Here is a 12429-nt window from a genome sequence, read left to right on the forward strand (position 1 = left end):
ATGATGTCTTATTCTTAGTTGGAAAAAATATAATTAAACAGAACAGAAATTTGGTGTGTTTGTTTACACAAAATCACTGTAAAGTGTGTATAAACTCATTTTGCGCTTTATTAGAGCAAGTCTAACAATTGTAATCATAGTTTGTAGTGGGGGGTCAAAACACAGTCAACGTCAAATAAGGGTAAACCAAGGGATACCGGCAAGGGTCAAAAGCAGGAAGTACATGGAGACACAGAACTTGGAAAACAAAGATTGGAATTAATGACAATAAGTTGCACTATAAGACTTTGCAATGCTACAAACAGCAGGGTATAGATAGAGAAACGAATCAAGGAGTAACATAGAATAGTTACAATTGAGTAAAATCAAACATGAGCATGTGATGTTCGCCTCTATGGGAATCAAGTTCAAAGGGGGTCTATGACAGACAGATCCTGAAATATAGTCAATGCGTAATGCCGAGGTTTATGGCAATCAGTATAGCACTTAAAAATATTACAGGTTTGACAAGTGAAGGAATGGGTTTTTTATTATTATAATGGTTCCCTTTCTCTTTTCTTCTCCAGGCTGGAGGGAAGCACTATCACCCTACGTGTGCTCGCTGTGCCCGGTGTCAGATGATGTTTACAGAAGGAGAGGAGATGTACCTGACAGGTGAGGAAACAGCCAAAGAGACTAAAAGAAGGCAGGATCAGTTCAGTCTGGAGATCCTAAGGACCTCACAAAAATGTAATCAGAGGACATACAACAGTAGATAGTTCTTTTCTTACACTACAGTCCAAAAAGCCGATATGGAGGATGTGTTTACAAATTCAAAAGGGTCTATGGATTTCCTCCTGGCCCCTATATAATTATCTATTACTGATCGTGAATCCTTCTGCCCTTTGGAATTGATGTCCTACTTCTGGTTGGAGTTCTCATCACTTGAAAATCACTCACTGCTGCTGAGGACAGTACCACTTAAAAACCATGAAAATGGCTCTGGACTGCAATGGATATTAGCAGTCTTGCACTCAAGTCTCCATCAGTGAATAGTTGATAACTTCAACAAAATAGACTTCATGTCAAAACTATAATGAATTTCCTGTTTACACAGTTGCACTTTTTGGCCACGTAGTATAATTATTATAAGTAGTAGAATTATTTCATCCATCCATCCATCCATTTTCTGCACAGGGTGGCAGGGAGCCTGGAGCCTATCCCAGGGTATTTGAGGCACAAGGCAGGGGACACCTGGACAGGGTGCCAACCCTGTGCAGGGCACAGTCACACACACACACCACAGACAATTTAGAGAAGCTAATCAGCCTACAACGCATGTCTTTGGACTGGGGAGGAAATTAGAGTGCCCAGAGGAAACCCCCTAAGCAAAGGGAGAACATGCAAACTCCGTGCACACAGAGAGGGGGTCCGGGAATCGAACCCCCAACCCTGAAGGTGCAAGGCAAACGTGCCTCTGGCTTACTCACTGGAGATAAATTTATAAGTTTAAAACTTATATCCTGAATTTATATATTTCTGTAAAGCTGCTTTGTGACAAGGGCCATACAAATAAAATTGAATTGAATTAATCCAACTCTGTTGGAGAAACATGGTGGCTTAGAGAAAAGCCTTTAAAGTAACCTATAATTAAACCCTAAGGTGACAAATATTATGAATAGGGTTTAAAAGATATAGCTGGTGCTAGATGTCTCATGTTTATGCTCATAGAATCTAATTTGTCTGCCACTTAATGTCTCTTTCAGTAGGTTTTTCCGCTTGTAGACTCTCATAAACATAATTTACATTAACATTTTCCTAGCAGGTGCTAAGTAAGGAATAATACACGACAGACCATGCTGTTCTACGAAAATAATGCATGCCCGAGGAGGAGTGATGCAGCATGACGTGCAAGAGGATTGCATTATTTTCATATAACAGCAAAGTCTGGACTGTGTTATTCCGCTTATACTGCAGCGATTTGCAAATGATTACATCGTTTAATTTATTAAGGTACGAAATGTTGCACATTTTAACGGTTTATAGTTAGATTTAATGTTGTTCCTGTTCTCACTTATGTTATAGCCGCGATAAACAGTCATTACCTCACCAGCCTTGCTCTTTTTTTATATCTTTTTCTCTCTCTCTTGCTTGATCTCTCTCTCCCTCTCTCTCTCACTCTCTGTGTCTATGTCTCTGCAAAAACGCAGCTTGTTATTTTACCAGAGAGCGTAAACTCCTCTGTCTTGAAGACTTTCCTGTACTGATAAACTTCGCAAAGACTGTTATAAAGTGCCAACAACCATAAATGTTATGTTATAAAATAAAGGTTAAATAAATGTCTCCTAACAAAAAACATCACAACATCAATGATTACAGGTTTTACTTTAGTAAACCACATGCTTTTTTTTAAAAAAAATCTGTTTATTATTAGTATTATTAGGACCATCCGCTGCACAATGCCTGTTACTGTGTAATGCCTGTTACTACAGAAACAATAACATATTACAATGAGCATGTCATGTAGGGCAAGTGGAGACGGATGCAAGTGCAGTTAAAGGCATTATTAAAGGCCAGGCAGACAGATCCAAAACGCAAATGAAAAACAGGAAACAGCCAGAGGTCAGGCGATCTGCAAGCAGCAATGCCAAGGGGATATCCAAAAACACAAAACCAAAAGACAGAACGAGATCAAGAACAAACATAGCATGCACAGAAACAAAAGGCTGACTGTAGACAGGCAGCAAAACACTGAGCGATACTTTGCGTAGGACAAAGACACAGGGGTTTAAATAAGGGTAACTGTGAACAGGTGAGACTAATCATGACACATTTGGGAGACGACGACTGACAATACAGGGGAGGAGATGGGACATGAATAAAAACAAAAACACACATGGCAATGTAAATAAAACATATGACAATATGGAAGCACATGCTGTTGCACTACGGGCTGCTTAAGTGTGCTGAGCGTTTCCTGCAGGAAATCCCTGACAGAGCACATTAATATTAATCTGTTTTTCATGTTACAGCCAGAACCACCTGTGCTGTTATACGTAAATAATGCTCTGTGGTATAAGCATTAGTATTCCACACACTGCTTGTGTGTATATGTGTGTGGCATATTGACTAGAGTGTAACATACTAAAACTGCTGTTTCACTCAGCCACCCTGAGATTACGAGGCAGCGGCATTAATGTGTAACACCTTAGTCAACATGCTCTGAGGTGATAGTGTTTAGAAGTCAAATCAGCGAACATCAGCTTTCAGCATTATTGATGTGCAAAAAAGAGAAAAGGTGGGGCTTGGGCACACTGTGCTAAAACATCAACATGCTAAAACAATCTTCATTTGGTTGAGATGTTCTGCATAAAGATTAATGAGTAACAGCAATGCCACAAAGCAGTAATCAAGTATTAATATTAAATTAGTGAGCGAGAAACATAGGAACGCATATGCATACATCTAAATCATGATTTACACTACTGAACTTTATCCTAAACAGGAGTGTGTAAGTCAGGATGTGATCTGTCCCTCTCAGGTTCTGAGGTTTGGCATCCTGCGTGTAAGCAGGCGGCTCGAGCAGAGAGGAAGCTCAGAGTGCGACGCATGTCAGAGACATCCATCTCACCCCCAGGATCCAGCATCAGTTCACCCAGCCGAGTCATCTGTGTAAGTATATAATTGCTGTTTGCCCAGTGTAGGAATTTTCATGTTCATTTTCGAATTTTAGTACAATGCAAAGATTTACATCTAATGAAAGATGATGTGCAAACAATATTTGGTAATGTTAAAAGTAACATATTACTTTAGGCTAATTTTTAATTTTTTTACTTCTGTGATAGAAAGCATGCTTAGGTCATTTTGGCCTGAGAGTATCTAGGTAAAATAAAGATTTTTTAAAAATGATTGGACATTATGAATATGAAACATTCATTTATACCAGAGACACACAACCACACCTACAGTCAGGAAGATTCCCAAGCAGCTGATTTATTAGCAGATTTATTCCCAAGCAGAGATTTATTACTGCCTTAAATGTGTCTATTTCTATAAATAGTTTTATAATGACAAAAATTGACATCAAGATAAGGCATATTGGATATACCAAAATAATTTTACTGGTGTATTTGTATGGGAGGTTGTGAACAGACCTGGAGCTTAAATCTAGCATAAAATGACATGAAAATATTTTGAAGAATTGGCAGCTCAACTTGCTATAGATGATGGGAAACAGATTTAGAAGTAACGTGGACAAATAGTTCCCACCTTTGTGTGATGGATAAGCATCAATTATGCCTTATCACTTATGCCAGATCTATTTCTGGCATATGTTCAAACTTTTTGGATTGTGTCATGCTGAACACAACCGAGGTTTGAGTTTGGTGTGTTTTCTTTGCTATGTGGTGAAAAAAAAAACATTGGCAGCCTCATGAGGAGTGAGAGCTTATAGAACTTTCAGACTCACTACTACAATGAAGCACAATGTTGTTTTTGACATTAGCGTTTGTGTTGTTCTCATTGCATTTTGACATGTGTGAGTGTGTGTATGTGCGTTTGTATGTCTGTCCTGTGTCCCTTTCCTCAGGCCAGAGTGGAGAATGAGATCCTAGAGTACAAAGATCTGGCCGCACTGCCTAAGGTTAAGGCCATTTACGATCTGCAGAGGCCTGAATTCTTATCCTATGAGCCATATTACAGGTTCTACTCGGACGAAAGGCTAGAGCGCCTCAGCTTCGGCGAGGTACTGCCCTAGTGGCACTTTAGCTCTGTGCTCTGTCTCTCTCCAGCATGCCACTTATAGGTGTAGACCAGCTAACTCCAACTAGTGTAGCTTAACAGAGCCTGGCCCTGTGTTCCCAACATGCCTTGGTCTGTGTCTTGTCTGTGTGTCTGTTCAATGCTTGCTGATTACCGAGTAGGCAAAGTTGATAAATGCATGTGTTCTCTGTAGAAACCGAATCACCATATCTGTCTGTAGAAAAATGTCTTTTTTTGAAGTATGTGATCTTCTTTGGCATGCATCGATATGAAACTTCTGTCATTGCCAATTTTGGATGTTCCACATCTCTTGAATATAGAATGGATAATGTTTGATCCTGCATCCTATTATTCTCACTCTGAAAGGGTAAAGAATCCTCATGACATGGAGTATAAGCCATAATTTTAATATTAATTTGTATTCAAAATGTTCAATTAGTATTCAAATCCTGATAATGCCACAGCCATCTGTGGCCAGGAGTCCAAGAGAGCAAAATTGGCCATGCTGTCAGGGAGGGAAGGGAGGCATACTCTCTCTCCCCTATCAATCAAAGTGACACTAGCCAATCATTGGCATCTGTGAGCTCATGTATACGGACGTTGGTGGGTAGTGGTGTTACGCCGCCCCCTGATGTTGCATGAGCAGCAGTTCGAAAAGACATGGTCAGCTGGCTTCACGTGTCTCAGAGGAAGCATGTGATAGCCTTCGCTCTCCCTGGTAGCTAGCTGTCATGTGATAGGGGAGACCTAACTGCAGGGTGGGAATTGGCCATGACTATATTAGGGACAAAATCTGGGGGGAAGAAAAATTAAATTAGTATTTTAAGCAGTATTTGCTGATAGAAGTGCAGTGTTATCAATGCATCCCTACAACTTGTAGTGTTATTCTCACTCCTGTTGTTGCTGTAGAATTTTTTTGTCAGCACTTTCCAAAATGGTTCATTTTACAATAATTCATAAATATGTCGACTGTGGACACATAGTATCTGTCCTTGACAGCCATGCATCTGCAGCAGAAGCATTTCAGTAATGTGCTGTTCATTCAGTACATTAATGACAATGCCTTTCAGTAGCCTTTACTACTTTCAGGCTGGTGATGAATGAGACATGCTCCTTCTATCTGCTGGAGATTGTTTTGTTCTCACCACCAAAGTTTCTGATGTGAGTGGGAAATTGAGACTGCAGGAAACAACTTACTTAATGATGATGGGATGTAAGAGTAAGTATGGGCTAGGTATTTAAACACAAAAAACACATCTAAAGAAAAGCAGTCCGACACAATCACATTAAACCTAGCATGTGACTTTAACTTAGTGTCTGTATGTCTCTCTGACTTTCTCTTGACCTCCACAGTCGCTGGGCACACTCTCCCCTTATTCTCAGGTAATAAACCATTCCTTATATTCACTAATATAGAATAAGCTCAAATATGCTCCATACAGAAAGGGTGTAAACAGCACACCTTGCTTTCTCTAAGAACAGTGTTTGTTTGGGTAGGACATGTATGACACTTTGGATCTGAGGCAGCGGAGGTCGTCCAGTCCTGGCTATATCGATTCTCCTACCTACAGCAGGCAGAGCATGTCCCCTGTGCTGCCCCGCTCTCCACAGCACTACTACCGATATGGTGAGTCGCTGAAGTAAGCTCATGTGCATGTGCGCATATGTACTATTGATATACAGTACATATACCAAATATACAAGCTGCATCTTGAAGGAAATGTGCATGAACTGGTCTTGGCGTCAAACAGGATAAGCATGTTAATTATTTCTCCTGGAGTTATTAAAACTTAAGAAATATAAGCAAGATCAGCAGTAAGTGGATGGCTTTAAAACAAATAATAACCATTCCATTGCTTGTTGGCTTTTCTGTTTATTTTTGTTTTAGTTTGCTATATTTGGCACAGTACAGCTTTCCTGCCTTTACTGAAATGCATACCATACTATCCCAGGCTAATTTTGTGAGCAGAGAGATGGCCAGCTCTGTGCTGCGATAGAGTGTGTATGACTAGGAGGGTGGGGTGATTTTTTTCATTCATGCTCTGCCTCTGTCACTCTCATTGGCTGGGGGTTTGGCACAGGCACTGAAAGTGGCAGGAGCTCACCCTATTACCCGCAGCTGGAGGCCAGGTCCAGCACACCCACTACGAATCAAGCGCCGAAGCATTTCCATGTGCCAGGTATGCCACAAAGCCACACCATTGCTTTTAAAGCCCCTGGCAACACAGTTTAAATGTAAAAAGAAATCTCTGTGATATTAAAGATCTATCATTTAATAAGCATTTCCAGTGGTAGATTCAAGAAATATATATCCCTAACTATGATTTAACTATAATCAAAACCTACTTCTGCCAAGTTCTGTTAGAAAAATATGTAATAATGACAAAGCAGAGCTTTCACAATGCATGTTTTCACACAAGTCTTGAGTCATAAAATAGTGTGTACATGCAGTTTTGCTTTAAGAAGCACATTACAAAAATATGTTGACAGTGGCTTTAACATCATTCGCTGCTTTTTACCTTTCTATTCATCATGCTGAGCCAGAATGCTATTAGCATCTGTTGGTGATGGCTCTTTGTTCAGTCCTAGCTCGTGTTTATACTGTCCTTAACACACAAGTTCTTTCTGAAAACACAGAATATGCAGAGGAAATGCACATGATCTTAAATCCTGTTTCTTTTCCTTTTCCTCATCGGTCTCTCCTCCATGTTTCAACTCTCACTTCTCTTTTTCTTCTCAGCAACAGGAGACCCTAACATCTACCGGAAGCCTCCCATCTATAAGAGACATGGTAGTGTTCTCGGCCCACCCTGTTCCTCTGTCTTGGCTCTTGCCACTGGGAAATGTGTGCTGGATTAGTGTTAGATATTCTTTTAGTTTAACAGCACGGTGCAGTTTAGCAAAGTAGTAAAACAGTGCTGTAGATGTGTACTCTATATTTGTGAGTCTGAAGCAGAGATGGCCAGAGCACTATATAGTTTAGGTTTCGTCCTTTAACATACATTGAAAATTAGATCGAGTTGACCTGAGAATACTGACAACTGCAACTAACCACTGAATCTTGACCATAAGGATTTGAAAGGTGCAATCAGTAGGAGAGTAAGCTTTAGAATTATTTGGGTTATGTCAGGGATTATGGAGAGTTCTGTTTATAAGAACAAGATGCTGCGTGATTGTTGAGTTAACCCCAGACCATGTATCTGCACTTTGAATTAAAAAAGAAATAAGGCCACCAGCAAAACATTACTAAAATAGAATTGCCATAGAGTGCATGTGATTTGGTAGTTAGGTGAAAGTTGCCTGCACTTGTGCAATTTGGCTGGCTCTTTGTTGAGAAGCTTTGTGGACAAGCTATTTTTTCCAGCAAAATGAAGTTTAAGTGGCTTATTTCTATAAAAATATAAAAATGTATGCTTCGTAAATAATTTGTCTCTTATAAAGGTCACACCCTTTTCTGTCTCAGTGGCATTTATTAAGGTCTTCTTACAGTTTCATAAATGTGAACCCATTTTCTTTGAATAGCAGTAACAATGCATTGTTCCCTCTTAATTGCATGACACTCCGGAGTGTGTACAGATGGGTGACAAATTAAAGGTACAAATGATGGCCCTGTTATGCTGTGGGCAGCAATTTGCTGTCAAAGTTTTCATCCACCTTTCCCCTTAGAGGGAAAGGTAACTGCAAATTAATACAGAGTTATTCTGTCTGATCACCTTATCCTGTGCTAAAACATTCCTGTCCTGATGCAAGTGGTCTTTTTTCAGAGGGCTCACTAAATGGTTTAATGGATATGAAAATTATGTAAATCATGTGCTATGGCCTTCACACTCACAAGCTCTCACCCCAGTTGAACACTTATGGGAGATTTTGGAACAATGTGTTAGACAGCGCTCTCGACCACTGTCAAAACACCAACCCAAGGAATATCTTTTGGAAGAATGGTGTTCATCTCTCAAGTATAGCTCTAGAGAAGTATAGAATCTGTGCCACTGAAGATGCTCTGGCATGTTTTGGTGCCCCAACACCTTACTAAGACACTTTATTTTTCCTTTAATTAGTCACCTGTCTGTATATATCCTTGTGTTTGTAGAATTTGTATAGTAGCTTTTCCCAGTGTGAGCTTGTGTAATTGTGCATTGTCAGTACAGGCTTGTGACATTTTATTAAGATCAAAGACCCAGTTTATACCTGGACATTTAATATATCTTGAGTACCAGGATTGTATCCAGAAAGGGATTATCCATATAAAAATGCAGATCAATATGCACTCAAGAGACATTTAAATCTAAAACAGATTTAAATCCAGTAGAAAAAAAAATCAAACGACTTCAGGAGGTCAGAGGCACATTTTAGATAGATGTTGGTCTCAGAGGCCAGTCACTTCTTTCAAAGAATGAAACCATGTAAGAGACATTGCAGTTAACCAGCCATAGACCTTTTAGAGCAAGCTATTATATAAAAAATCTTCCTGTAATTGACAGTACCTTATAGGCATGCGGTTATTAAAAAAATTATCAACACCTTCTGACCAATCACACTGAAGTATTTAACAGCACTGTGGTATAAATCATAATGCACAAGGTCCATTATGATGCTAAAGCTGATGCCATTATTCCACATGAATCATGATTTACGATGCAGCAGCCAACTTTTAGATAAAATAAGTAGAAGCTGGTGGTCAGGTGTTACTAGCTGATTTGCATATTGTGTGTTATAATGCAGTTGGACTTCAGTCTGGCTAACTGGAAATGCATTTAACTAAAGTATAAATGCGTGTGGTTAAAATCTCATTGGAATATAAACCGTTTACAAGACGCATGAAATGACTAGGTGTCAACAGAGTAAATAACAGATAATTGTCTGTGTTCAAGATATAACATTTTCCACACAGAATTACTTACACAACAACATGAAACAATTGAAATTAGGCTCCAAGGAAAAGAGTGACTTTCTAGAAATATAATGTGTAATTCAGGACCGTACCCCCATATCTCTGTCTGAAGAAACAAATACTTCTCATTGCCTATACAGCACACATATGTAATGACCATATCTTGAGAATATAACTGAGATCATACTTGAAATGAAGAGCCTCAAAAGGCTCATATTGTCCCTGCAGTCCTCTCTTACATGTCTTACATGTCTAGTGATGATAGAGCTGAGAGCCTTTTTTGTGGTGGTAATATGACTCCTATTGCGTAGACATGTTCTGCTGATACACTCAAGCTTATATTCGTCTCTAAGAGAGCACATTAACTGGTACCCACATCAGTATACACACACACATAAACTTAGCTTATGCCTAGAGGATAATCCAGCTGATTTAACCTTCCAGATATAGTCAGCTCCAGAATTATTGGCACACTTGGTAAAGATGTATAAAAAGGTTATGAAAAAAAAAGTCTTAATGTTAGATATTAAATATCATACTGTATTCTCACACTGAAAATATGATAAACCTAAACAGTAATTTGAGTACATTTATTCTTTTTATGATTTATACCTTATTGGATAAATGAATTTTATATACATATATATATGTATATTATACCGATCTGCCATAACATTATGACCACTGACAGGTGAAGTGAATAATATTGATTATCTTGTTACAATAGCACCTGACAAGGGTTGAGATATATTAGGCAGCAAGTGACCAGTCGGTTCTCGAAGTTGATGTGTTGGAAACAGGAAAAACAGGCAAGCGTAAGGAATAGAGAGACTTTGACAATGGCCAAATTGTGATGGCTAGATGACTGGGTCAGAGCATCTTTAAAACGGCAGGCCTTGTGAGGTGTTCCTGGTATGCAGGGGTTAGTACCTACCAAAAGTGATCCAGGAAAAGACAACCGGTGAACTAGCGGCAGGGTCATGGGCACCCAAGGCTGACTGATGCACGTGGGGAGTGAAGGCTAGTCCATCTGGTCTGATCGCACAGAAGAGCTATTGTAGCACAAATTGCTGAAAAGTTAAAGCTGGCTATGATAGAAAGGTGTAAGAATACACAGTGCATCACAGCTTGCTGCGTATGGGGCTGCGTAGCCACAGACCTGTCAGAGTGCCCATGCTGACCCCTGTCCACTGCCAAAAGCGCCTACAATGGACAGGTGAGCATCAGAACTGGACCACGGAGCAATGGAAGAAGGTGGCCTGGGCCGATAAATCACATTTTCTTTTACACCATGTGGAAGGCCGGGTGCGTGTGCATCGTTTACCTGGGGAAGAGATGGCACCAGCATGCACTATGGGAAGAACGCAAGCTGGCGGAGGTAGTGTGATGCTCTGGGCAATGTTCTGCTGGGAAACTTTGGGTCCTGGCATTCATGTGGATGCTATTTTGACACATACCACCTACCTAAACATTGTTGCAGACCAGGTACACCCCTTCATGGCAACGGTATTCCCTAATGGAAGTGACCTCTTTCGGCAGGATAATGCGCTCTGCCACACTGTAAAAATTGTTCAGGAATGGTTCGAGTTCAAGGTGTTGACTTGGCCTCCAAATTCCAGATCTCAATCCAATAGAACATCTGTGGGGTGTCCTGGCCATCAAGTCTGATCCATGGAGGCCCCACCTCGCAACTTTCAGGACTTAAAGGATCTGCTGTTAACGACTTTGTGCCAGATACCACAGCACTCCTTCAGGGATCTAGTGGAGTCCATGCCTCGACGGGTCAGGGCTGTTTTGGCAGCAAAAAGGGGATCGACACAATATTAGGCAGGTGGTCATAATGTTGTGACTGATCGGTGTATATATATATATATATACACACACACACACACACACACACACACTCACACACACACACACACACACAGATACACACATACACACATATAGAGGGAAGGAATGGGGAGGGGGGCTATATCTGTCAGGTCCAGCAAGAAACTATGTCATTGTTAATATGACCATTAGTGCAATTATTTTCCTGCCTCGCCACATAATTACATTTTATTGCAAATTGCAAAAATTGAGAAATTTCCTCCACTTAGAGTAGCAGATGTCTATCTTCCCATGCAAACTAAAGGAGAGTTTCTCATAGGCTGCCACACACCCTAAATATGAGCCACTCATAAGTTGATGGCTTTCCAGGAGACTTCTAGCCTCTCACAATGATACATCTGCCCACCATAATGCGGGTCTGTATACACTGTGATTCAGCTTTCCTAATGCGACTTGGGCCAGGGATCACCAAGAACATACAAACTGGGACAGAAATTGAACTTGCCCTGTGATACCTTTGAGATATAATAATGCAGCTCTCTCCAAAAATTCTGAACTTCTGAACATTGCCATAGAGCATGAAACAGGTTGCCCTCCTCCCTGACCTGGCATCACCAGTGGATTGTCCCTCAAACCTGCTCTAAATAGCCTACTGAGCGTAGAATCTGTTCCAATTTTTAAATTGTATAAGACGTGTTCTAATATCTTGTTACTAATGTAAGTTTTAAGTTTACAGTAATCAAGTATATTTATTATAAGAAAATAAAAAATATATATATTTTTTAACAAAACCACGAGTCACAAATATTGACACACCTAGAAAGTCTTATTAACATTAAATAACTAAAGCATTTACACTCACTGTCCACTTTATTAGGAACACAGTTACACCTGCACATGCATGCAGTTATCTAATCAACCAATCACGTGGCAGCAGCACAATGCATAAAATCATGCAGATACAG

The 12429-nt window shown here is 40.0% G+C and overlaps 1 protein-coding gene across 6 annotated transcripts in view; it reads left to right on the forward strand.

The window, feature by feature from the left end:
- The window catches only part of ablim3 (actin binding LIM protein family, member 3), a 69501-nt gene that overhangs the window by 43851 nt on the left and 13221 nt on the right, over positions 1 to 12429 (forward strand). For 2 of the 6 annotated variants that reach the window (XM_026917390.3, XM_053235309.1), the window contains exons 7-13: positions 567 to 654; positions 3521 to 3651; positions 4568 to 4723; positions 6094 to 6123; positions 6238 to 6367; positions 6822 to 6920; positions 7481 to 7531. In XM_026917390.3, coding sequence (XP_026773191.1) covers positions 567 to 654; positions 3521 to 3651; positions 4568 to 4723; positions 6094 to 6123; positions 6238 to 6367; positions 6822 to 6920; positions 7481 to 7531 — 685 coding nt within the window. The remainder of the gene's footprint in view (positions 1 to 566; positions 655 to 3520; positions 3652 to 4567; positions 4724 to 6093; positions 6124 to 6237; positions 6368 to 6821; positions 6921 to 7480; positions 7532 to 12429) is intronic. The other 4 variants (XM_053235311.1, XM_053235310.1, XM_053235313.1 and 1 more) reach the window with 3 other exon arrangements.

This window comes from Pangasianodon hypophthalmus, chromosome 7 (genome assembly GCF_027358585.1).
Source record: "Pangasianodon hypophthalmus isolate fPanHyp1 chromosome 7, fPanHyp1.pri, whole genome shotgun sequence".
NCBI lineage: Eukaryota > Metazoa > Chordata > Actinopteri > Siluriformes > Pangasiidae > Pangasianodon > Pangasianodon hypophthalmus.